The 23,665-nt window shown below is 44.2% G+C and overlaps 1 protein-coding gene across 4 annotated transcripts in view; it reads left to right on the forward strand.

Annotated features, from left to right (window-relative positions):
- Positions 1-23,665, forward strand: part of LOC138154228 (zinc finger and SCAN domain-containing protein 29-like) — a 29,595-nt gene continuing 5,930 nt past the window's right edge. The window contains exons 1-8 of one of the 4 annotated variants that reach the window (XM_069078799.1): positions 1-169; positions 7,529-8,010; positions 10,012-10,216; positions 10,757-10,833; positions 11,129-11,210; positions 13,079-13,762; positions 19,118-19,807; positions 22,149-22,598. In XM_069078799.1, the coding sequence (XP_068934900.1) occupies positions 7,624-8,010; positions 10,012-10,216; positions 10,757-10,833; positions 11,129-11,210; positions 13,079-13,762; positions 19,118-19,807; positions 22,149-22,598 (2,575 nt within the window). In that variant the 5' untranslated portion in view covers positions 1-169; positions 7,529-7,623. The remainder of the gene's footprint in view (positions 170-7,528; positions 8,011-10,011; positions 10,217-10,756; positions 10,834-11,128; positions 11,211-13,078; positions 13,763-19,117; positions 19,808-22,148; positions 22,599-23,665) is intronic. The other 3 variants (XM_069078800.1, XM_069078802.1, XM_069078803.1) reach the window with 3 other exon arrangements.

Here is a 23,665-nt window from a genome sequence, read left to right on the forward strand (position 1 = left end):
GTCCAGAGTATCGCCCGTCTCCCGGGAGAAAAGAGGCGTGAGGACCAGAGGTCCCAGAGACCCCTGCGCGTTAAGCCCTCGGGGGCTTCCGTAGAGCGAGCGGAGCTGAGCCGACCGTTGCAGAGAAAAGCTGAGTGGGCACCGGGACAGACTGGCTGGGGCAGGGCTGGTGAGTCGGGGACGGGGTGGGGGCGCTTTATTCCCCAGACAGATGTCCTGGACCCACGCCGCCTCTTTGGCCGAAGGAATGTGCGAGGCCCGGGAGCCAGAGCAGAACCCGCGGCGGCCCGCCCATTTTACAGCTGGGAAGACTGAGGTCCCGCAGGAACTCCGACTCCACAGTCAGCGCTCAGAGCTGACAGGGACCTCAGAGGCCATCTGGTTCAACCCTCCCCCGTTTACCGTCAAAGACACTGAGTCCCAGAGAGGCCAAGTGACTTGTCACCCAAGGTGTTCCTCGCAGTGGGAACTCGAACCCAGGTCCTCTGACTCCCAAACCCAGGGCTCATAGATGACACTTTACCCCGAATCCACTTTTCCCCAGACCCTTAATGCTTGTTGAGTGTTTGAGAAGCTGCCCTAAACTGAAAGAAGAGCTGGATGCGGAGTTGGGGGAGCAGGGTTCAAATTCTGTTTCCTCTTTGCCCTTTTATCTTCAGCAGGGTGCAGAAAGCCCATAACAAATGATAATAGGTAGCATTTATATGCCTCTTAATAAACGTTATCTTATTTGATCTCACAACCCTGGGAGGCAGGTGGTGTTTTTGTCCCCATTTTTACATCTGAGAAAACAGAAGCGACTGAAATTAAGGGGTTTGTCCAGGGTCACACTTTCGAGGTCGGATCTGAATTCTAGTCCTCTTGCCTCCCGATCTAGTTACCTTCTAGCCGCCTTCCACAAATGCTTGTCGAATTCCAGCCTTCTATCTGTGTGACACGGGGCCAATCTCCTCCCGTTTCTGTGCTTGGGTTTCTTCTTCTGTAAACTGAGGCATTTTCCTGCCAGCAAGAGGACCCAGCTTCTTCCCACGGTAGACTCTTAATAAATGCTCATTGAATGAATGAGTGGATGGGTATGGGGTTTAGTGAAAAGCTTTGTTTAGAGTATCTAAACAAAGGGAGAGAGTCCTGCCCTCATCGCCTAGTGGGATGTTTCCCTAGATCTCTGAGCTCATGATTTCACCCTCCATAAATTTAAAGTACAGAACCTTAGCAGCGCACCCTGACTGCTCCTTAGAAATAATGCTCTGTGCTTCTTGCCTCCTAGATTCATTCTTCCACAGAAACTGTTCCAAGCCCTTTTTGGTTGACAATCCCTTTTGTAATATAGCCTTGAGTTACTTGGCATGCTGCAAGGTTAAATAATTTTCCTGTGGTCAACTGTGTTAGAGGCAGTACCGGAACCTAGATCTCACTGACTTCAAGGCTAACTCTCTACTCACTGTGCCAATCTCACTCTCTTTGCAAGACCAGAGCAGTGTTCTCGGTTTTGTCCTCTCTATTTTTTCCAGGACCTTGTCTCAACCATTATTCCCTTTCTTTCTTCTTCACTTTATTTTTTCTTTCTCCCTTCCATTGCTCCTTCCTTTTTTCTTCCTTTTTTTTCCTTCCACTCTTCCTTTTATTTCTCCCTTCTTTCCTTTATTCCTTCCATTCCTTCTTCCTCTCTCCCTCATCCTCCATCACTCTCCGTTCTACCCTCCCTCCTTTCTTTCACATTGAATCTTTCCTCCACTAGCCCCTTCCCATCTATTCATTCAGCAGGCAAGCATGTTTAGATCTTCCCAGTCTTAAAAACAATTTTCCATTAACTCTTCTACTGAATCCAGCTACAATTGCCCATCTCTCCTCCCTCTCAGACCAAGCTTTTTGGGAAAAAACAAAAAGCCTCTACCTAACTCTTCCGTTTTACCACCCACTCTTTTCTCAGCTTCTTGCAATCTGGTTTCTGTCTCCACTTTTCTGAAGGTCACCAGTGACCTAATTACCAAATTCAGTGATTTTTCTTTTTCAGTTATTATGCTTGACCTCTCTGTAGCATTTAACATTGTTCACCACTTCCCTCCTGGTAAATGTTCTGTCCTCCTTTAGCTTTTCAAACTGCTAGTTTCCTGTTTCTGCTGATTTATCATCTTCTATCTACCCTTTAATATTTCTCAAACTTCCACCATTGGCTCTTTTCTTTCTATATTCTCTCCCTCAGCAACCTGATTAGCTCTCAGGGCTTCAGTTATCAAATCTGTAAAGAGGACTCCTAAATTTCTATCTCCATCCTAGATGAGTTCTAGAGCTACACCTGAAACTGCCTAAATAAAATCTCCACTTAGATATCCTCCTGGTATCTCAAACTAAGTATGTCTAAAGTCCAGCTTCTCATCTCTCCCCCCAAAATCTGTACCTCCTCCTGATTTTACTATTTCTTTCAAGGACCCCACAGTTTACCTAGACCCCCACATACAAAACTTCAATGTTCTTTCTCATGTTAGTGAATATAGACTAGAAAGACCTTGGGTTCAAGTACCATTTCTGCTATACTGGCTCTCTAACCTTGGGCCAGTCACTTAAACCTCTTAGTGCTTCAGGCAGCCCTGTAAGACTATAGGAAGCAGAAAAGGTGCCAACCTGAATTGGTACTAGGAATTTCTTCACCAGGAGTTCCCTATAGCTAAGAAATCACAGTTCCAGGGGCATCTAGGTAGTGCACTGACCCTGGAGTCAGGAGGACCTGAGTTCAAATCCGGCCTCAGACACTTAATACTTACTAGCTGTATGACCTTGGGCAAGTCACTTAACCACAATTTCCCTGCCTTCCCTGCTCCAAAAAGACAAAAAAAAAATCACAATTCCAGCCACCGTTCTTATCTAAGCAGTTACTTGCCAAAGTTTACTCTGTTTCTTCTTTATCTTCTTTGTCTATCCCTCCTTATTTCCACCGCCAGAACTTTACCACTCACTTATTATCTTCTAAGAATTCTTCTAAAGAATCATATAATATAATATATATTATCATATAATATAATATAAGGTCCTGAGAGGACCTTAGAAATCATCTCTTCTAATCTATTCCGGAACAGCATTCCTGACAGGTGATACTATAGTGTCCACTTGAAGACTGCCAGTGAGTAGTAAGCCACCACTCCTAACACAGCCCATTTTACTTTGGAGTAGCTCTAATTATTGGACAGTTCTTCCTTTTATCTAGCTGAAATCAGCCTCTGTGCTATTCACACCCTTTATATTCTATTTTGACTCTGGGATCCAAACAGAATATGTTTGAAAGGAGGCATCCTGCCCTCTCTAAGTCTTTTCTTCTTTAGACCAAACATTTCTAATTCCTTCTCTTTTTAGCTACCTATTCATCTCTCTGCCTTCTACCTCCTCTCTTACCAGTCTAGCCTTCTTGCCATTGCTGTACTAATGCAAAATCTGATCATATCACTTGGTGCTCAGAAACCTCCTTATGTCATAGTATAGGGATAGGGAACCTTCAGCCTCGAGGCCCCATGTGGCCTTCTAGGTCCTTGGGTGTCTGAGTTTTACAGAAAAAAATCCATTTATTAAAGGGATTTGTTCTGTGAAGTTTAGATTCAGTCAAAGGGTCACACTTGAGGATCTAGGGAACCACTTGTGGCCTCGAGGTCATGGGTTCTCCACCCCTGTCCTAGTGGATCAAGTTTAGACTTTGTCTCCTAACATTCAAAGCCGTTCATGCTCTGGCACAACCCAACCTTATCTCATACTATTTCCCATGTTCTCAGACTCCAAAGTCTCATGCTTTGCCCTTTCTTGCCTCTGCACTTTTGCCAGAGCTGTTTCCTATGCTGGGAATTGTCCTTCCTTCCCCCTTTGCCTGTTGGATTTTGAGCTGTCCTTTATAGCCTAACTCGAATGCCACTTCCTCCAGAAAGCATTCCTTAATTTATCTCGCCCTCTATTGATAATGCCCTTTCCTCCACTGAACTTCACAAAGCAGTTTGCTTGTCCCTATCTTATGTAGTTACAGTGTATTATTTCATATTTGTTCTGTTTGTGCTATAACCCCTTTCTAGATTGGAATCTCTATGAGGATACGGCTCATGTTTGAACATTGTTCTTTTTCCAGTTTAGAATATAGTGCTTAACAAAGGAATCACTTAATTTGTTCTCTGTGAAAGCAAATTTGAATTGAATTTTTCTGTTCTGAAAACTTAAGATGAAAATTTCTTTGTGTCCAGTGGAGAGACTGCAGTTTCTCCTGTCTAGTGGGTGGTTCAGAGGATGAACCTGTCCACATACTTCAGTATGTCTCTTTCTCCTTCCTTCTCCCCTACTTCACCCCTCCCTCCTCACTCCAACTCTTCTTAAATTTTTCAGGCATGATTTTTACCTTCACTCAAGCCCTTGACCCTCACACTTGTCTGTCACTTTGTTCTTTTGTTTATTTTTCTAAATTAGAGTCTTGTGTAACTTTTTCATTTTATATGAAATGAAATATGAAATATTTCAAAATGAAATATGGCCCTCATCCAGGATGCTAACTTCCTTTCACCTCCCACCAGGAATATGCTAGTTAGCTAGCTATATCTGACCCTGGGCAATGGACCCTTGGTTTTCTCCTCTGTAAAACAGGGATAATACAGCCCCTACATCCTTGAGCTATTATGAAGATCAGATGAGAGAATGTATAGGAAGCACTTTGTACACCTTAAAGTGCTGTATAAATGTCAGCTGCTTTTATTGTTACTTGAACAGCCTCTCTCCCAGTCTTTCTGTCTTTCCCCCATTCCCTTATAAATCTGTAAGGATTCTCTTTATCATAATTTAATATATCATTCCCATGTTAGGATTCTTCTGTGGGTCCAGTTACTCCTTAGAGCAAATTAGAATGCCTCATAATGGAACTTAAGCCCTCTACTGATCAGGCCTTCCATTGGTTTATAGTATTTAGTCTGACTAGCAAGACTTCCTTCCCTTCCCTCCCCTTCTGCTTCTGAGACATGAGTAGTATGACTCTTTCTGGCCAACCCTTCCCCACCAAAATCCTTCTCTCCAGCTTAGTGACCTTACTCCAGCCGTTCTCATGTTCTCTGTGCTTCCTTCCCACCCTCACAGTTGTGTCTGTGCAGCCATCTATGTCTATCTGTTTGTCTATATGTATACTATGTAGTTAGTCTCTATGATGTGTACACTTTCCTCACTTGGAAGATAGGGCTGATACTGGCACTGTCTGTTAGTTATATTTCTACAGTTTGTGTTTGTATGTATTTTATCACCCACTTCTATACTATAAGTGCTGAAGGATAAGAAACAGCGGTGCCTCCTCCACAGTATCATTAGTGTTGGGCAGTTGGTGCAGTCTGACTCTTCTTTCTAGACAAGTAGATATCCTGGTGTTTATTTAATTCTTTTAAGTCTTTTTCTGACCAGAGATACTCTTAACAATCTTTTTGTACTGGTATTTTTGTTTTTGTATCACCTTCATTTCCCAATATAATACTCCCTTTTCCCTCTCAGAAAACCATCTTATAACTAATAATAATAAACCATTTACAGTGTGCCAGGCACTGGGCTAAATACTTTGAAAATATTGTCCCATTTGATCATCACAGCAATCCCAAGAAGTAGGTGCTATTATTCTTCCTATTTTACAGATGAGGAAACTGAGGCAGAGATTAATGACTTTCCCAGAGTCATGAAGCTAGTGAATGTCTGAGGCCTGGCTCAATTTCACTGCCCAATAAAAAGGGGGGGGGGGGAGTGACAGTGCGACAAAACTGCCAGCCCTATCGACCAAGACTTCCATTCCCGGGCAGTGTTTTGGGAGCCCTGTGCATTTTCCTATCTCTTCGGGGCCAAGCATGGTCATGATGATTTCCATTTAGGTTGTTATGATCAAAGGGCATGTTGTAGTCCTGGCTCTGCTTCCTTTCCCATCAGCCTGTATGAGTTTTCCCAAGCTTTTCTGTGTTTGTTAGAGTCATCATTTCTTCCATTCCATTCCATTCATCTCCAGAACTTGTTTAGCTCTTCCCCAGTGGCTGAGCATCTTCTGTTCTCTCCTACTACACAAAGAGCTGCCATAAATGTTTTGTTGTGTCTGGGACCATTCGATCACTGGCGTTTTGGAGGCATATGTCTTGCAGTGAGTGGGCTCTCTGGGCCAAAGGTTCAGTTTTTAGTGAAATTAGATAGTTTAATTACTTTCTTAGCATAATTTCAAATTGCTTGCCAGAGTAGTTGGCCCAGTCGCAGCTCCACCGGCAGTCCATTGGTGTGCCCACTCCTCCAACATTGACAGTGTTCCAATTTTCTAGATATGAGATCAAACCTCAGAGTTGTTTTGATTGTCCCCTCTCTTCCTAGTGATTCGGAACAATTCTTTGTATAGTTGTTACTTATTTACTGTTCTTTTGAGAACTGTTCATGCCTTCCAGCCACTAACAATGTGCTTTTCTTGCGTACACTCAGTACCCTGAGTAGACTGGGCTATTCTCATGGTTCATATTCCAACTTCATAGGGCAAGAGAGGCCCATTTTCTAAGAGGAAATGAGGGAAGGCATTTGCAGAACTCACTCACCAAGTCAATCCAGCAAGCCCTCATTAAGCACCTGCTGTATGCCAGGCATATGGTCTGCAGATATGGTCTCTGTTCTGTTTAATATCTCAAAGAACTTACATTCTACAGGTGAGAAACAACATGTACATAGATAATTAAATACAGAGTGAACTTTTTCACCCAGTGGGGGAGCACTTTAACAAATGGAAAAATCCGAAAAAATCCCTTGAGAGAGGCAGCACATGAGTGGGTCCTTGAAAGGGGTTCAATACTCCAGGGTGAGAAAGAATGTTCTGGGCATGGGGGACAGTCTATGCAGTGACACATGGGGGGAAAATAAAATGTCATATACAGAGAACAGCAAAGTAGGACAATTTGTCTCAAATACAACTAACACTTTTTTTTTTTGATACACAGTTTCAGAATATATATAACATGTTTTGAGGCCAACCTATCTACACAGATGGGGCAGCAAGGTGGCACAGTGAATAGAGCACCAGGCCTGGAGTCAGAAAGACCAGAATTCAAATTTAGCTTCATACACTTACTAGCTGTGTGACCCTGGATAAGTCAGTTAACCCTGTTTGCCTCAGTTCCCTTATCTATAAAATGAGCTGGAGAAGGAAATGGCCATCCACTCCAGTATCTTTGCCAAGAAAACCACAGGATGAGGTCACAAATAGACATGACTGAAAAACAAATGAATAGCAACTGAATTCACGATCCTCCTAGTCTTTGATGTTGTAAATAATCTTGAATCTGTTTTCAAATTCTCTTCAAATACTTTGTACGTTTTGCCAGAGTATATTATTAATGTTCATTTGCCACAAATATAATAAATACAAGACAAATAATTAGTACCAAATACTGAGGAATTCTTATGGGACCTGATAATTAGGTTTCTGTTTTCCTGTTTTTATCTTGCTCAGTCCTCTCTCTTTCTCTCTGTCTCACCCCTCCCTGTCCCTCTCTCCCCCCACCATGTCTTCCAGGAGCAGCTCCAAGTGATTTTTGAGACAAACAGAGATGTAAGCCCTAGAAGTCAGGCCTGCGCTGGAGCAAGGCTGACCTTCCCCCCAGACAAACAATGTCTGCTGTTCTTGCCCCCTCATATCAAAAGGAATTCCTGTTAGTGAAATTGGAGGAAGATTCCTGTTTGGATCAGGACCCTAATCTCTGGGGATATGACCCTAACTCTGAAGCCTCCCGCCAGCACTTCAGGCAGTTCCAGTATGAAGAGTCCACTCATCCTCACGAAGTGCTTTCCCGACTCCAAGAGCTTTGCCGTCTGTGGTTGAAGCCAGAGAAACGGACGAAGGAGCAGATTCTGGAGCTCCTGGTCCTGGAGCAGTTCCTGAGCATCTTGCCAGAGGAGCTGCAGGCCTGGGTGTGGGACCATCATCCCAAGAACACAGAGGAGGTGGTGACCCTGGTGAAGGCTTGGCAGCAAGAGCCCAGGAGACCAGATCAGCGGGTGAGAGCAGCATGGTCTAAGGAAAAGGGCCTTGCTCTGGGAAGGGGGAGATGTGGTGCCAATCCCAGCTCAGCCTCAGGCCAGCTGGGCAAGTCACCATTTCTCTGTGCACCTGTAAAAGGAGGATGCTAGCTCTGTCCTCAGAGGGTTGTTGTGCATACAGAATTAGAAAGGAAATTCAAGGCGACGTTTTCAGGAAAGATAGCACACTTTAGCAGTAGGTGGAGCAGAAGAGAATCTTGGCATTTTCCTTCTCTCTGTGTTGAAAATTCAGTTCAGGCTTCTTTCCTGTCTCATGGGGGTGCCTTTAGTTTAAATCATTGTGTAAGTTTATGTTCTCTGTGCCCACCATAGTACTTTCTATAACCATGACCCTCAGTTCTGGATGATCTCTGCCCCTCAGCCCAGTAACTTGGAATCTGTTACCTTAGCCTCTGAATTTGAAGGGCCAAAGTTTTCCTGGATGGGGCTTATGCACAGTTTGCTTTTGAATTAGAGTTCTATTGTCCTGGTTTCAGAATAGTCACAGACTAAAGTTAAATCGAGAAACACAGAAGCCTAGCTGTTCTCTTGAGAGGTTATCTGGTTCCCCAAAGTGGGCCATACACGAACTCCTAGCTTTTAATTTAAATATATACATAGCTTCAGTTCTCTTATTTGGGGGGCTAGATGATGTAACACTTTTGACCAGACTCCCTGCACCAGATAGAGAAAAACAAACAAACAAAAATACCATTGAACTAATTAGTTAAAAACTATTGAGCACCCACTAGACATTGTGGGGAATGCAAAAGAAGTCTAAGAATGAATACTTGTCCCCAAGGAACGTAGGATCAGGTGGACAAAACAAGACAAAGCATTAAACAGATGCCAATTAGCCGCTAAAGCATTTTGTACTGACTGGAAACAGACTAAGAATTTGAAGAAAAGAACAAGAGGTGAATATAGTTAGGAAACATTCCTGCCACTCCCAAGCAGTAGTGCCCCCATTGCCAACATGATAAAGTCATTAACCTGCTGCTTCAAGATCCCTCACAGTCAGGCCCCAGTCTAGTTTCCAGACTTCTGTGCTCTTTTACACATGTCCTACGCTCCAGTCAAATAGTCAGTGTACTGTCCCCTAAATGTGGCTCATGCTTTTAAAGCCTCTGGGCCTTTGTTCATGCTGGCCCCCTAGACAAAGATACCCATGACCTTCTCTCTATCAGAATACCCATCCTTCAAGGCCCAGTTCAGATCCTCCCCCTTGAAGTCTTCCTTGCCTGCCCCAGTCGGACTTGATCTCCCTCTTCTCTGCATTGCAGCACAGTGTTGGCACCACTTATCTGGCACTTAGGATATTCTGCCTGATAGTGTGTTGTTATATCTTCATGTCTCTCCAAGTTGATTAAGCTCTTTGCGGGCAACAACTGTGTCACTTTTCTCCCTCTTTTGTGATACCTAGCCCAGTACCTTGCTCATGTAGTAAGTGCTCAGTAAGGATTTTTGATTACCTGATTGCTGGACAGGAATGCAAAGCAGTGAAAATTTGATTTTAGGGCACCTGCCTCCCCTAGATCTGGCTTCTTTTTCTTTAAAAGCTCTAGATGACAAATTGCTTTCCTCAGAATAAAATAGATTTGATTAAAGAGGCAATGCGGTGTAGTGGACAGATGTTTGGATTTAGAGTCAGGAGGCCTGGGTTTCAGTTCCAGTGCTACTGCTTATTAATTGTGCAGCCCCCGGCCAGTCACTTAGCATCCCCAAGCCTTGGTGTCCTCATCTGTAGAATGGGAACAATAGTTGTTGCCCTGCCCATCTTCCAGGGCTATTGTGGGTCTCAAACAAGGTAACTACAGATAAAGTGGTCTATGTCAGCAGTAAAGCATTGGGCAGATGGTCTCAGCCAGCATCATTGATTACTCTTCCTCTGTCCTGGGTTCCTGTCTCCTTATGGGGGTTTTCACTTTGATTTCACCAAGAATCCCTGAGCTTCCATGACAGGAAGCATGCCATCTCCAGGTCCCCTTTTGTGTACAGGCACAGGAAATGCTTTCTGAATTGCCAGCACCCTGGGGTACGGCACAGGAGTCACGAAGCTTCCACTTAGGGTCAGCAGATATCAAGCCAGAGGGAGTGTTCCAGGAGAAGGGAATACAGAGCCCCTACTGGGAACCACTGGAGCGACTGAGCCCTATGGAGGAGCCCAAGCCCCTGCACAAGAGTGGTGAGAAGCAGAGAATAAATTCTAAGATGGCTGGGGAGGAGCCTCTGCTAGGAAGAGGGATCTGTGGTGTGGACAACAGGATGGTGGGACTGGGGAGGAGGGGCTGAGGGGGAGAACACACAGGTCTATCCCTCCTGTCCCTAAGTGGCATCACACAAGGGGATGCTGCCTTTGTTGCTGTGAGTGATCACCCTCATGTATGATTGGCTTCTTTTGTCCTGGCACTCTGAAGATGGGCTCTCCTTCTCTCAATCCCCACTGAGGCCAGAGAATCGGGATAACCAGACCTTGGGGAGCAGGGAGCTCCAGAACAGGGCGACCATCTCATGCATAGGGCACGTCAGTTGTGGTCGAGTGCATAGAGCCATTGAACTTGAAGAATGATAGGACCAAGTACAGAGTCATGACAGTACTGGCTACGAGGATAGTGGTAATTGGATTCAGAGCAACAGATTCTCAGAATTGATGTCTCACCAAAAAAGTATGACTGTGGCCATCTGGAAAATAACTGGGACTTACACAGCTCCTTTTTCTTCTTAGACAGCCTGACTCCTCAGGTTTCTGCCCTTTCTAAGATGAAGACCATTGGTGACTGCAAGATGGTAGCCGAGGCTCAGGTAAACTGCGGTTTGCTTTTCTTTCCTGAAATGTTTGTACCTTGGAGACTAGGCACACCATCTTGACAGGGTTCCCCTGTTCTCTCATTCCTTTGACTTCTCCAAGTGTAACATCCCACTGTAGACAAAAAGCCCATACTTGGGGATCTTCAGCCCCAGTTCCTGAATTACTCCCTTTGGACCTTAGCTCTCCCTGTTGCATTAATCAGGCAATGGAATGCCTGTGAGCCCTGAGTCCTGACTGGGGGCCTGTGGGTCAGTGACATTTGAGGATGTGCCCTTATATCTCTCACAGGAAGCCAGAGGCCATGGAAACCGTGCTCAGGACCTTAGCAAGCACATCAAGGGAGAGAATTATGGGAATGAGCTCTTGCTGGGTAAGAACATATTTCCTTCATAAATGAGAAGTTTTCAGGTGTCTGCAACTCCTAATTCTCTGGGACTTCTGAGGGTGTCCACCTCACTGAGCCCAGCCTTAGGAGGTTTAAAGAGAATGGCCTATGGTCTTCAGGCATGTCCATAATAGAAGCACAAGACTGGGAGAGCTCTCCAAAGACCGTCTAGTTTGTTCTTTGCCCTTAAAATCACCCTCTGTCTCCACTTACTTCAATTCTCCCTAGAGGCACATTCCACGGACTTCAGAGTTTTCATGTTTTTTAAATTCTTCCTTTTCCATTTGGTCCTGATTTCCTTGTTATATAGGCTTACCAGGTCTTGCTCAGAGGGAAAAAAGAATTTCACTGCCCTTGAGCCTTCCACTCCCAGTAGTAGAACCATCACCTTTCAATCATCATCACGTTGGGTGTCCATTTTGTAGAAGAGCAGTATAACCCAGAGCACCTCCATTGACCTTCAGTTGGTCCACAGCCAGTTGGCTCCCCAGGCAGCTCTCTTCAAGTTTACTTTCTATGCCTCTGTTCTCCTGACACTTTTTTTGATGGTCAGTTAAGATTATGTTTTCCTTCCCAAACATATGTTTCTTGCTCACAGGTAGAAGATAAAGAATGAGAAAAGGGGCAAAGGAAAATGGTTTTGAACTCTACTCTTAGACTCTACCCAGAGAAATTATAATGCAGGTTTATATTGCTGGTGGCCTGTTCTTTCTCTAATAAAGTCCTGCCTCAGTGGTGTAGCCATGGCTCTGGACTTTTGAAAACTATACCAGTAGAGTACAAGATCTGGTTGGCTTCAGCAGTGGGCCAGGTGGCACACCGCTATCTGTTGTCTGAGGCTGACATGGCTAAGTTCAGGTAGACTCATCACTAGAAGGTTGGCCACTAGTCGATATATTCTTTGGTCCACAACAGCTTACAAAGACCATCTGGTTTTGTGTAAAGAGTCTGACATCTGGTGCAAGCTCTTAGCTGGCTCTAGGTAGACTCTTTCTAGCACAGGATCCTGACAATCTAGTCCAGCTTTAATGGTAAAATGATGTGATTTTGCCTCACCTGGAACCTATCAATGGAAAGCAGAATAGCAGGGGAGAGGAGCTTGGACACTTGGATCCAGATGCCATCTCTGTCACTTCTCAGTGATGTGACCTGGAGCAAATCACTTCTTTCCAAGCCTTAGTTTCTTTGTTTATAAAATGGAAACCTTGGACCAGATGACCTTGTAAGTACTCTTCCAGTTCTGACCTTCTGTAATTCCTTAAATTCTTATAAGCTCCAGTGTTCACCAACCAAGTGATTATTCTATAAAGCTTTTGTATAGTTGGTTTGCTTTCTTTGTACTTTGTGTGCATTCCCTTGCTCATGAAAGGAGTTCCCTGATGGACAGAAGAGTTGAATTTCTTAAAGGTGCCTTCTGACTTCTGCTTATATCTTAAGTATATTCTTTCGTCCCTAACAAATCACTCCCTACCTGGCTTATTTTTTAAGCTAATTTTTAGTCTTGGCTCTGCCATCAAAGTTACTGAACCTTTCTGGCTCTCAGTTGTTATGATATAATGAGGTTGTCAAATTACATCATTCCCATAATCCCTTCTGTCCTTTATATTCTCTGATTCTCTCTTGCCCCCCGGGTGAGGCTCTGATCTCTGAGCTCATACAAATCTGTGAAACTCTCACTGTGACCAAATCACTAAGTCTCCTTATTCCCCTCATTCAGTGACTTAAAAGGAGAATGTTTAGGGTTGCACAGTGGTCTCTTGGTCATTCCCTCGGAATCTCCCTGATATAGCCCATTGAATTCTAAGAACAGCTTTGTAGTGATCATATACTGTCATTCCCTGTTTGCTTACCAGCAGAGTTTCCAGTTCCCAAGTCCAACATCACTTTGCCATTAGAGCAAGAAAGGGACCCATGGGACTCAAATCTCCAGTGCTCTGAGGAAACAGAGAATCCAAGAGACTCCCACACAGATGAAAAAGAAGTAAGGTCTGGCCCAGCATTTGCCAGGGAAGTGAGAAGCTGGAAAGAGCAGAAACAGTGTGATGGAACAGACACAAAAGTTTCTGGAATCCTCTGGAGCTATGAGGAAACTATGACATTTCTTGCAATCCTTGGTGAACCTCAGTTCTCAGAAAAACTTCAGTCCCGTCGTCGAAACCGCCAAGTATACCAAGCAGTAGCCAAACGGCTTCGGGAGCAGGGTTTCCTTCGGACATTGGAGCAATGCCGCTGTAGATTCAAAAACCTCCAAACAAGTTACCGAAAAGCGAAGACTGGCAGAGCCCCTGAGTCCTGTGCCTTCTATGGGGAGATGGCCACCCTACTAAGCACCGACACCTCCCCTTCCTGTCCTGACACCTTGAGAGAAACTTGGAATCCTTCTCAACAAAGGGACAGCAATGTTGACACTGAGGAACCAGAGAACAGGGAGCATGAGGAGGGGACAGAGGATTGTGACACTGACGGAACAGTCAACCAGGAACTGACCCATAAGGGCAAGATGCCAGGCACCCAAAGCCCCTTCTCTAGCTGCTGGGGTAAGAACCTAATAAAAATGCCTTCTATCAGGCATCAGCAGAATGAGGACTTTGTTTCTTCTTTTTCCTGTGGTGTTGTGACACTTATCTTTGTGTTTTAGTGGACCCCATTTGGTGATATTCTTGTCATTTCCCTCCACAGGGTGTTATTAGAATGTATTGTTTACCCAACAACCATGACCGGATTACCTAAAGATAATGAGTGTCAGTAGCCAAATTCTTCATTATAGTATCACTGATTTGAAATTAAGACCAATAGATTCAGAAAGGGGAGAACACAGTTACATCTCTGAGATAAATGCTGACAATATAACAAAAAGTTTTTTCTCTAAGGTAGACTCCTGTTTACCTAAAATTCAAATTACCAGATGTACACAAAGGACTAGAATCTGTTATTTTATGTCTCTGTCCAGTAATAATCTGTGTTCATAATGATGCCCTTGAGGTACTGCAAGGTCCTCGAGTGTTCTAAGAGAGGCAGTGATAGTTAGCATCGTGTGGGGCAGAGAGATGGCCGAGTGCCGGGCTTGCAGTCAGGAGAAGTCTTGTTTCACATCCAGCCTCTGATTTGTGCCCTCTGTGTGACCACAGATCAGTCATTTGCCTTCTTTGAGTCTAGTTTCTAGTAAAAATGGAGATGATAGGGGCGGCTAGGTGGCACAGTGAATAGAGCACCAGCCCTGGAGTTAGAAGGACCTAAGTTCAGATCCAGCCTCAGACACTTAACACTTACTAGCTGTGTGACCCTGAGCAAGTCACTTAACCCCAATTGCCCTGCGGTTTCCCCCTCTAAAAAAATAAAAGAAAAAAAATGGAGATTATACTCCATGTAGTACTCACCCCACAAAGTTGTGACGATCAGATGAGTGAATGTATGTATAAATGTGCTTCACAAATTCTGAAGTACTCTATAAAGTCAGTTATATTTTTGGTATTATTAGGCATGTTTTATTAAATTCTAATTCTTTAAACGTATTAACCCATATGTAGCATGTGGTATGTATGGTAACTCAATTAACAATAGCATTCAGTACCTTAGAAGACCTCCATTCCCAAAGCATTCTGGATAAACAAGTGTTTCCTGATGATTCAGTTTATCACACTGGCCTGAACCAGATTATCTTTGGCTGCCATTTGGACAGAGATTGCCTCAGTCATACACCATGGGAATACTGTGAAAATGGCTTCTTTCCTGAATCCAGTCAGATAATCAACCTTTTGTTCACCTAATTATCTTGGCTGTGGTAACATTATGTGAACACATGTTCACTGGTTTGTCTAAAAGTTGTCATAGAAACATAAATTCTTAGATTAAGAAGGGATCCATGAATCTTCCCTATAGTATCAGCAAGGTCATCCATCATCTTGAATACCTTTCATGATAGAACCTTACTATTTCCCCAGACAACTCATTCCATTCTTGAACTTCTCTAACAGTTAATCCTTTCTTCCTTCTATTAAGCCAAATTATGCCTCCCTGTAACTTGTTGTGGTCCAAGCAGAACAAGTCTGCTTCTCGTCCCCATCCCCTCACGTCATCCTCAGCTCTTCTCCACATGAAATATCCCTGATTCCTTCAGCCTAGTCACAGTATAGCAAGCAACATGTTACAGATGTGGTGTGGCCAGCATAGAATCACAGAATACCAGACTTGGAAGGGGCCTCAGTGGTCATCCAGTCTTACCTTTACTTAAACATGAGCTCCTTCTACAGAAGAATACAGCGAGACTTCCTCCTTCCTCATCCTCGATGCCTTACTTCTTTGGATGCTGCTCAGTTTCATGATCTTATTGGTTTGGGTCCTGTCTTTGTTGGTAGATGATGCTACATTTGGTCGATGATGGTTCTCATCCTTTGTGACTCTTGTCCTTCTTGTCTCATAAATATTCCATCCAAGATGTGCCCAATACACTGGATTCCTCCATGGAGATGGTCCGGTTCTCTCCCAGGCTGTCCCATCACCATCCCAAACTACATGACCAGCCCACATCTCTTCTGATCTTCTGTTTCCTGGTTGGTAGCTTTCCTATCGTTCTTACATGCAAAACTATGCTTATTAATATGCTTCATCCAATCCCCATAAGCATAGTAGGCTGGATCCTAACATCACTTGATTTTTCGATTATTTTAACTACCACTTAGACTGCAAACATACTACATGCCAGTGAGGGACATTAGGCCTGCAAACTTCCATCAAACCTCCGGGTCTTTTTAACATGAATTGTCTAGCCCTGTCTTCAACCCCAACTTGTTCATTTAACCTTTTTTATCAAAAGACTTGAAATATGACAGGAATGAATAGAATCTTATTAGATTGGGCCATTTCCCCAGACTATTTTTCAGATCTTTTGGGAATCTGATTCTATCAGTGTATTAGCTATGCCTTCCAGTTTCCTGTCATCTATAACCATTTATACCTTTATCTAAATCATTGATAAGAAGTGTTGCACCTATAACCATTTATACCTTTATCTAAATCATTGATAAGAAGTGTTGACCAAAGCTAGACCAGGGACAAAATCCTTAGGCAGACTCGAGATGCCATTCAAGCTTAGCACTGATTCATTAATCAACATTCTTTTGTTCTGGTTTGTTCCAAGTCAACCTGACTTTCCATCTTGTCCATTAGTATATGGCGAGGAACTTTGTGAAAATCCTCCTGTTGAGCTCATCCCCAGGACTTCACACTACAGAAAATGGACCTAAATTCCTTAGAGTCAAGCTAATTGTTTATGCTTACAGCTTGGTTTGCATAGCTTTTGCTTGGGACTAACCCTTTTCTTAAGCTTTAGAGCCATAGTGCAGTACATGAGGCAGCTCCTACAGCCCCCTTGCAGCTACAACCCCCCTGATGCAAGAAAAACTTCATTAAGTGAACGTTGGGTACAGTCATGAAAGAGAAAGGTAAAAAGAAGCATTTATTGAGATGGCACGGTTGAGTGGACAGGACAGCAGATGGGGTGTTAAGGAGACTGAGTTCTAATGGCTGTGACTAACTCACTGGGTCACCTTAGACAAATCATTGTATTTCCCTGGCCTCAGTTTTTGCATAGATGAAGTGAGGAGCTTAGACCAGATTATTTCTAGCAGGAGTGGGAAACCTGCGGCCTCAAGGCCACATGTGGCCCCCTAGTCCTCAAGTGCGGCTCTTTGACTGAATTCAAACTTCACAAAATAAATCCCCTTAATAAAAGGATTTGTTCTGTAAAACTTGGACTCAGTCTAAAGTCTACACCCAAGGACCCAGAATGCCACATGTGGCCTTGAGACCACAGGTTTCCCACTCCTGCCAGCACTCTCCAGTTCAAACACTCTCAGATTCTTGGAACAATCATAAAAGACAGCTTGCCAGTGGGAGAGGAAGGTATGGATATTGTTATCAGAGCTTTAAGTGATGACCTATCAATCAATAAACATTTTAAAAGCACCTACAGGTGACAGGCCCTGTGCTAATCACTAATAGAAAAAGAGGCAATAGATAGTCCAATTCCCTAGAACCAGTTTCCAGGCAGTCTTCTTTGCCCACCACCTTTCACATGGTTCCCCTGACAGTACAGCTATCCCCCCTGCCAAATCCCACATGTTTTTAGCTGACCCAGAGTCAGCTCTGATTGCAATGTGTGTGTTTGTGAAAGAATTCCTAGTTTCATTAACCAGGGTTGCCAGGAATGAGCTTATTCTGGATAATAAGCAAATAAAATAGAAGTTCTTACGAGAAGACAAGCACGAATAATGTAATGCAAAGAACACTGGCTTTGGAATCAGGAAACCTGAGGTCTAGTTCCTGTTCTGCTATAAACCATGTGACTTTCAGCAAATTCCTCCTGTTTTTCTGAGTCTCAGTCTTGTCTATAAAATGATGAGGGTAGGTCTCAGTAGTCCTTTCTGGCTCTCTAATTCTGCGATTCTGCATGATAGGGTCATTGCTCTCAGAGAGTTTGCAGTCTTGCTGGAGAAATAGGAATTCTGCCAATGTCCTATCCAGGTGTACCTGAGAGACGAGGAGATGGTGACAGTAATGATAGTAACTAGTAATTATATAATAGTAATAATAACCAGCATTTATATAGCACTGTAAGGTTTGCAAAGCAATTTACATATGTTATCTCACAATAAGCCTGTAAAGTGAGTTCTGTTGTTATCCCCATTATAGATAAAATGTAGAAGATGATAAATCTGTAAAAGAAGCCATAAAGTTACAAGGGGAAATTGCTTTGAACTGGGGAAAATCAGGAAAGGTGTCCCGGATGAGATGTCATTTGAAGAATGAGTTATATGTCAGTAGACTGGGGTAGGGGGTAGATTTAACAAAGGCATGGAGGTAAGAAATCCTGGTATATTTTTGAAGGATCAGCTGGAGTGGAGATCTGAAAAATAGTCTGGGGAAAAGGCCCAATCTAATAAGATTCCTTTCATTCCTGTCACATTTCAAATCTTTGGATAAAAAAGATCAAAGGAACAAGTTGTGGATGAATATAGGGCTAGACAATTCACGTTAAAAAGACCTGGTTTGATGGAAGTTTTCAGGCCTTATGCCCCTCACTGGCATGCAGTATGTTTGCACTCTAAGTGGTAGCTAAAATAATCAAAAAATCAAGTGATGTTAGGATCCAACCTGTTATGCATATTAATAAGCATGGTCTTGCATGTAAGAATGATATGAAAGCTACCAGCCAGGAAACAGAAGAAGATCAGAAAAAGATGTGGGCTGGTCATGTAGTGGGAGACAGTGATGGAACAGCCTGAGAGAGAACTGGACCATCTCCATGGAGGAATCCAGTGTATTGGGCACATAAATGGGAGAAGTGTGAGATAAGGCCCTGGGAAAGAGCATGTAGACTGCCTTGAATGCCAGGTGAAGTCCAGTCTGTGTCCCACAAGCAGTAAGTGCTGGGGAAGGATTGGGGGGAGGGGGAGAGAGCTAAGTGTTGGAATGATCAAGGCTGAAAGGCCTTTCAAAGGACCTTAAAGGATAGATGGAATTTGAGAGGGATACAAGCCCTTGGAATGAAGACTCCTAAAGCCCCTCTACACTAACTCATGGCCCAGGCCTCTCAATGCTCTTGGGACTCAATACAAACAGAATCTGTCGTGCTCTCCTCCAGGGAAGCCACAGTCTTTGCACAGTCCAGAGTATAAATTGTTCTGAGTTTCTGTCTACCATCGGACTGTTATCTTTTCATTTTCTCTAAATTATTAAGTCAACTAGGACTGAGTTTTTTAAAAAATACCAGATAGTCTCTGGGACAGGCAACCTTGCATAGTAGACACTTAGTAGATGTTTGTTTTATTTAATTGGTTACCAATACCAGTTATTATGTCTGCTATTTATTTCTCCTCCGTTGGCCTCTCCAGATCCCAAATCCAAAGTGGCCCACCAAGAGAAGTCAGGAAAAGGCTCATGGGACTCAGATCTCCATAGATCTGAGGAAGGAGAGAACAGCAAAGATTCATACCCTGGTGAGGATCAAGGAAAACCGTATCAGGCTCCAGCAAAGAAGGGCATGAAAGGCTGGAGGGACCAAGAGCTGGGCAGTGCAGAGGATGAGAAGTATGCAGGTGTACATTGGGGCTATGAGGAAACCAAGATCTTTCTGGCAATTCTCAGTGAGACTTCATTTTCTGAAAAACTTCGGACCTGTCACAGAAACAGCCAAGTTTACCGTGCCATCGCCGAGCGACTGCAAGAACACGGCTTCCTCCGGACTCTGGAGCAGTGTCGGTACAGATTCAAAAACCTCCAGACCAGCTACCGAAAAGCAAGAACCAGCCATCCCCCAGGGACCTGTCCCTTCTACAAAGAAATAGCAGCTCTGATGCATTCTCGGGCTGCCATTAAGCCAACTTATCCTATGAAGAAGATAATCTGTCCACTAGGGAGGACAGGTGGAGACTACCAGGGGCAGGAGCCAGACGATTGGGAACAAGGGAATACTGGAAAGGGGGCCATGGCCAAAGACTGTGAAAGGAAGGAAATAGGCCTCAAGGTGTTTACCCAGGAGCCCAAAGGTCCCAGGACAACAGCCCTTTTCCAGAGTCGAACAGGTAAGGAACTCTTTAGTAATGAGGCCTGGGCACCTCTTCTAAAAAGGAATGCAGGATGATCTAGGGCATAGAGTAGTGGCATGAGGTTCTAATCCTCTTGCAAACTGAATTGCCCTTTCACACCCCCCAGAGGAACTTTACAAAGTTAAGGAGAAGCTGTGTTAGAAGTCCATAAGAAAGGTGCCAGAGAAAGCAGAGACTAGATAGGTAACAGACTGCATGAAAGGATATTGAAAGGTCTTGATAGATTAGAACATTAGGCCAAATCTAATAACATAAAGTCCAGTAGGGCAAATGTAAATTTATGTGTAGGTTCCAAAAATCAGCTTCTTAAGTATGTATGACATGAGGAATGAGTGACTAGATAGCCATTTATCTGACAAAGATCTGAGAGTTCCTTTGAGCTATGAGTTAAATGTGACTAAAAAGCATGTTAAGTCACCCAGGAGAACTAATGCATTCTTAGCCCAAATTAAGGAGAGCATGGTATCCGGTACTGGGATGGCAAAAGTCCCACTGTCAGGACCATATTTTGAGTCATGTTCATTTCCAGGCACCACCTTTAAGGAAGGTCATTGATGAGGTGGAATGTATGCAGAGCAAGGCAGCCAGACCAGTGAAAGGCCTAGAGAACTGACTGAAGAAACCGGGTATATTTAGCACAGAGAAGACGAGACTGGATGGATTATGACACGTCTCTTTAAGTCCTTAAAGGACAGTTATATGTGAAAGGGATTACATTTGCCCTGCGTGGTCCCAGAGGACAGAACCAGGAACAATGGGTAGAGTTTCCAAGAGGCAGATTTAGGCTTGATAAAAGGAAAAACTTCTGTCAGTGAGCTCTCCAAAAGTAGAATAGGCTACTCCTTGGGGTCTTAAGAGTCCCCTCCCTGGAGGTCTTCAGGCAAAGAATAGATAATCACTTGTCAGATACATGGTAAAGAAGACTTATTGAAGCAGAGGTAGGGCTAGATGGCCTGTGATGTCTCTTCTTACTCTGAGACTCTGCACTCCTGGTGTGAGAGCATGGTGGAAATCAGGGCCTCAGTTCTGTAGGCAGACCTGACCAGTGAGCTCCTCTCCCCTAGGATAATCATGATTATTCATTATTATTATCACTCCCCTGATTTTCGCTTGCTCTGTGGAAACTGAAGTAGTAGCATAGCAGGTGTCCCTTTTAATATGGTACCAGTCCTGAGGGTGGCTCAGTGTTAGGGTGATGCTTCTACCAAGGCTGGGTTTTTAGAGCAAACTGAGAATTCCCTGGATCCACCCTAGACTCAAAGGTGGAAAGAGAGCATCATCAGGAAAATAAAGGGTATTCACTTTGGACCTGGGCCAGGATCCTTGCAGGTGCTGGAGCTACTCCAAGAGTACTAGGGGCTCACTAAGTCTTTGCTGGAATAATTTACCCATCAGCAGTCTGCACCCCCCCCCCCCCCGGAGAGCCGGTAGAGTCTCCTCACCTTGGCTCCAAGTGTGGGTTTCTGCCTAGACCACTTTTCTTTAACATACAGTTGTTGTTTCAGGTAACTCCACCCAATTTTTAACCCAAGCCCTGTGCCTCCATTTACCCCAGAGAAATGTGAAACTATGGAATGTCTGCCTCCAAAAGGTAGTGTAATCTTATTGATAGGAAAGCTGGTTTCACAGAGGAAGACTCATTATCACTGATGACCTGTAGAACTGGACTCCCACTGGGCACTGTGGCAGATCTTTACCTTGGAGAAATCATTGTAAGCTATAAAAAGGAAAAACAGAACATGGAAAAAATGGGATATGCCTCAAAGGGCCTAGAGAATTCAGAGCATGGCAGCCACATGCTCCCTTTCTCTTAGTTCCTCCAGCTCCTTCCCAGTGTAAAGAACTGGCCAGCTTCCATTGGCAGAGGAGCCTCTCATGGACACAGAGCTTGGGGCAGCTACTCAACACGTACTTATTGTGGGCCAGGCAAGGAATGTCCTTTGGACTCTTCATCTTTCAATCTGTAGAACAACATGATGAGACATGAGTCATGTGCCCAAAGCCCCGCTTACCTGGTAGCACTTGGGTCCTCTGTAGACGCTGTTACTGGAGTCATTTAATCAATGGTTTATTCATCAAGTATGAATTGAATCCCTGCTGTGCAAGGTTCCCTCTAGTCAGGGCTCCTGGGGAGGCTGAGATAAGTAAGACAAGGTCCTTGTTTGCCTCCATGGAGCTTCCCACTCAAGAGGGTGGGTCAGGCACAGAGAGATAACCAAAACACAGGGAGAACTAAAGGGTCCTGAGCACTATGGAAAATTTCAGTCTTGTACGGAACCCCATCATGACAGCTTTAATTTCTTTCTTCCTGTGTCAGGTGTGCACTGGGGCTATGAGGAAACCAAGGCTTTTCTGGCAATCCTCAGTGAATCTCAGTTTTATGAAAAGCTCCAGACTCGCCACCCCAACCGGCAGGTGTACCAGGCCATTGCTGAGCGCCTGCGTGAGAGGGGCTTCCTGAGGACGCTGGAGCAGTGCCGGACAAAGTTCAACAGCCTGCAGACCAGCTACAGGAGGGCAGGGAACAGCCGCGCCCCCGACACCTGTGCTTTCTATGACGAGATGGATGCCCTGGTGAATGCGCCCACAGCTGTAGCAGCTATCAGCATCCTGAAGGAGGAGGCTGCCCAGCCCGGGCAGGCAGGCACTGATGCTGACCCTGAGGAGCAGGAGCAGGACATGTGGCATGGTGAAGAAGCAGTGGAAGATGGTGACAGTGATGAAGCGACCATCAGAGGAGCCAGGAGTCCTGTCCAAGTCTCAGCTGGTAAGACAAGTCTCATTTTTCATTGGAATGTGCCCCACCCCCTCCAACTCATGGGCTTTATGCAAGGGGAGCTGCCTGGTTTAGTAATAAGTACAGTAGACAAGAAGGTTCATTTCCATCCATATGCTGAAACTGATTAACTACATTCATCAATGCAAATGCATTTTTTGATTTGCTATTTGCTTAGCTCTGAGCAAGGCATTGTGAGTAGTATCCTATGAAAGGGTGTATAACATGGTCCCTTCTCTTGAGGAACTAATAGCCTTGTTGAGGAAAATTAGAAAATATGAAACAATAGAAAACATAATTGGGAGAATAAGAATCACCGACCAAGGTCCCAGCTCTGCCTCAACCTAGTTTCATGACTACCTGGGGCCTCAGCTTCCACATCTGTACGTTCCAGGTAGAAAAATTCCTTAATTCCATGTCGATAGCTAAAGTGCTAATTCGTGTGCTCTCTAATAAAAATGCTACAAGAATTTGGAAGACGATAGAGTGAATGAGGCTTCCGATAGTCAGCAGTGTGACCTGATGAACAAAAAATGACCAGCCTGGTAGTTCTCACCATAGGCAGGTAACCTAAACATCCTGAGCCCCAGCTGGAGGGGTACAACCTGTGGAGTCCCTACCTCCCAGGGTTATTGTAGGGCTCAGATTATAAGTGTGGATAGAACACCTGGACAGCTTGAAGGTGTTGTATCAGTTACGATAGCAGACTGATAATGCTCACAGTACTGTTGGAGCTGGACCTCAGAGGATGAATGGTAAAGGGGAATTTGGCTAGGCAGAGCACTTCTGGTCAGGAGAACATGAGTTAAGGGCTGGAGGTGACAAGTAGTGTGTGGCAGAAGGAGGGCAATGAGGATACCCCAAAACTACCTGATTTTGAGCACGTCTCTTTCCATGCTCTTGTGTCCTCCTGTGCAAAATGGCTATTTTAACATGGGATCCTTATTTGTAGGAGAAGATGGGTAGGGTTTATGAATCTAGCTGGAAGATAGAATTGTGTTCTCTGACTAATTTGGTTGGTTGGAATCATCCAGTTTTTTTGTTGTTGTTTTTCCCAG

This window comes from Petaurus breviceps, unplaced genomic scaffold (assembly GCF_028583685.1).
Source record: "Petaurus breviceps papuanus isolate PSGF00001 unplaced genomic scaffold, PetGlider_PUasm1.0 91041, whole genome shotgun sequence".
In the NCBI taxonomy this organism is placed as follows: domain Eukaryota; kingdom Metazoa; phylum Chordata; class Mammalia; order Diprotodontia; family Petauridae; genus Petaurus; species Petaurus breviceps.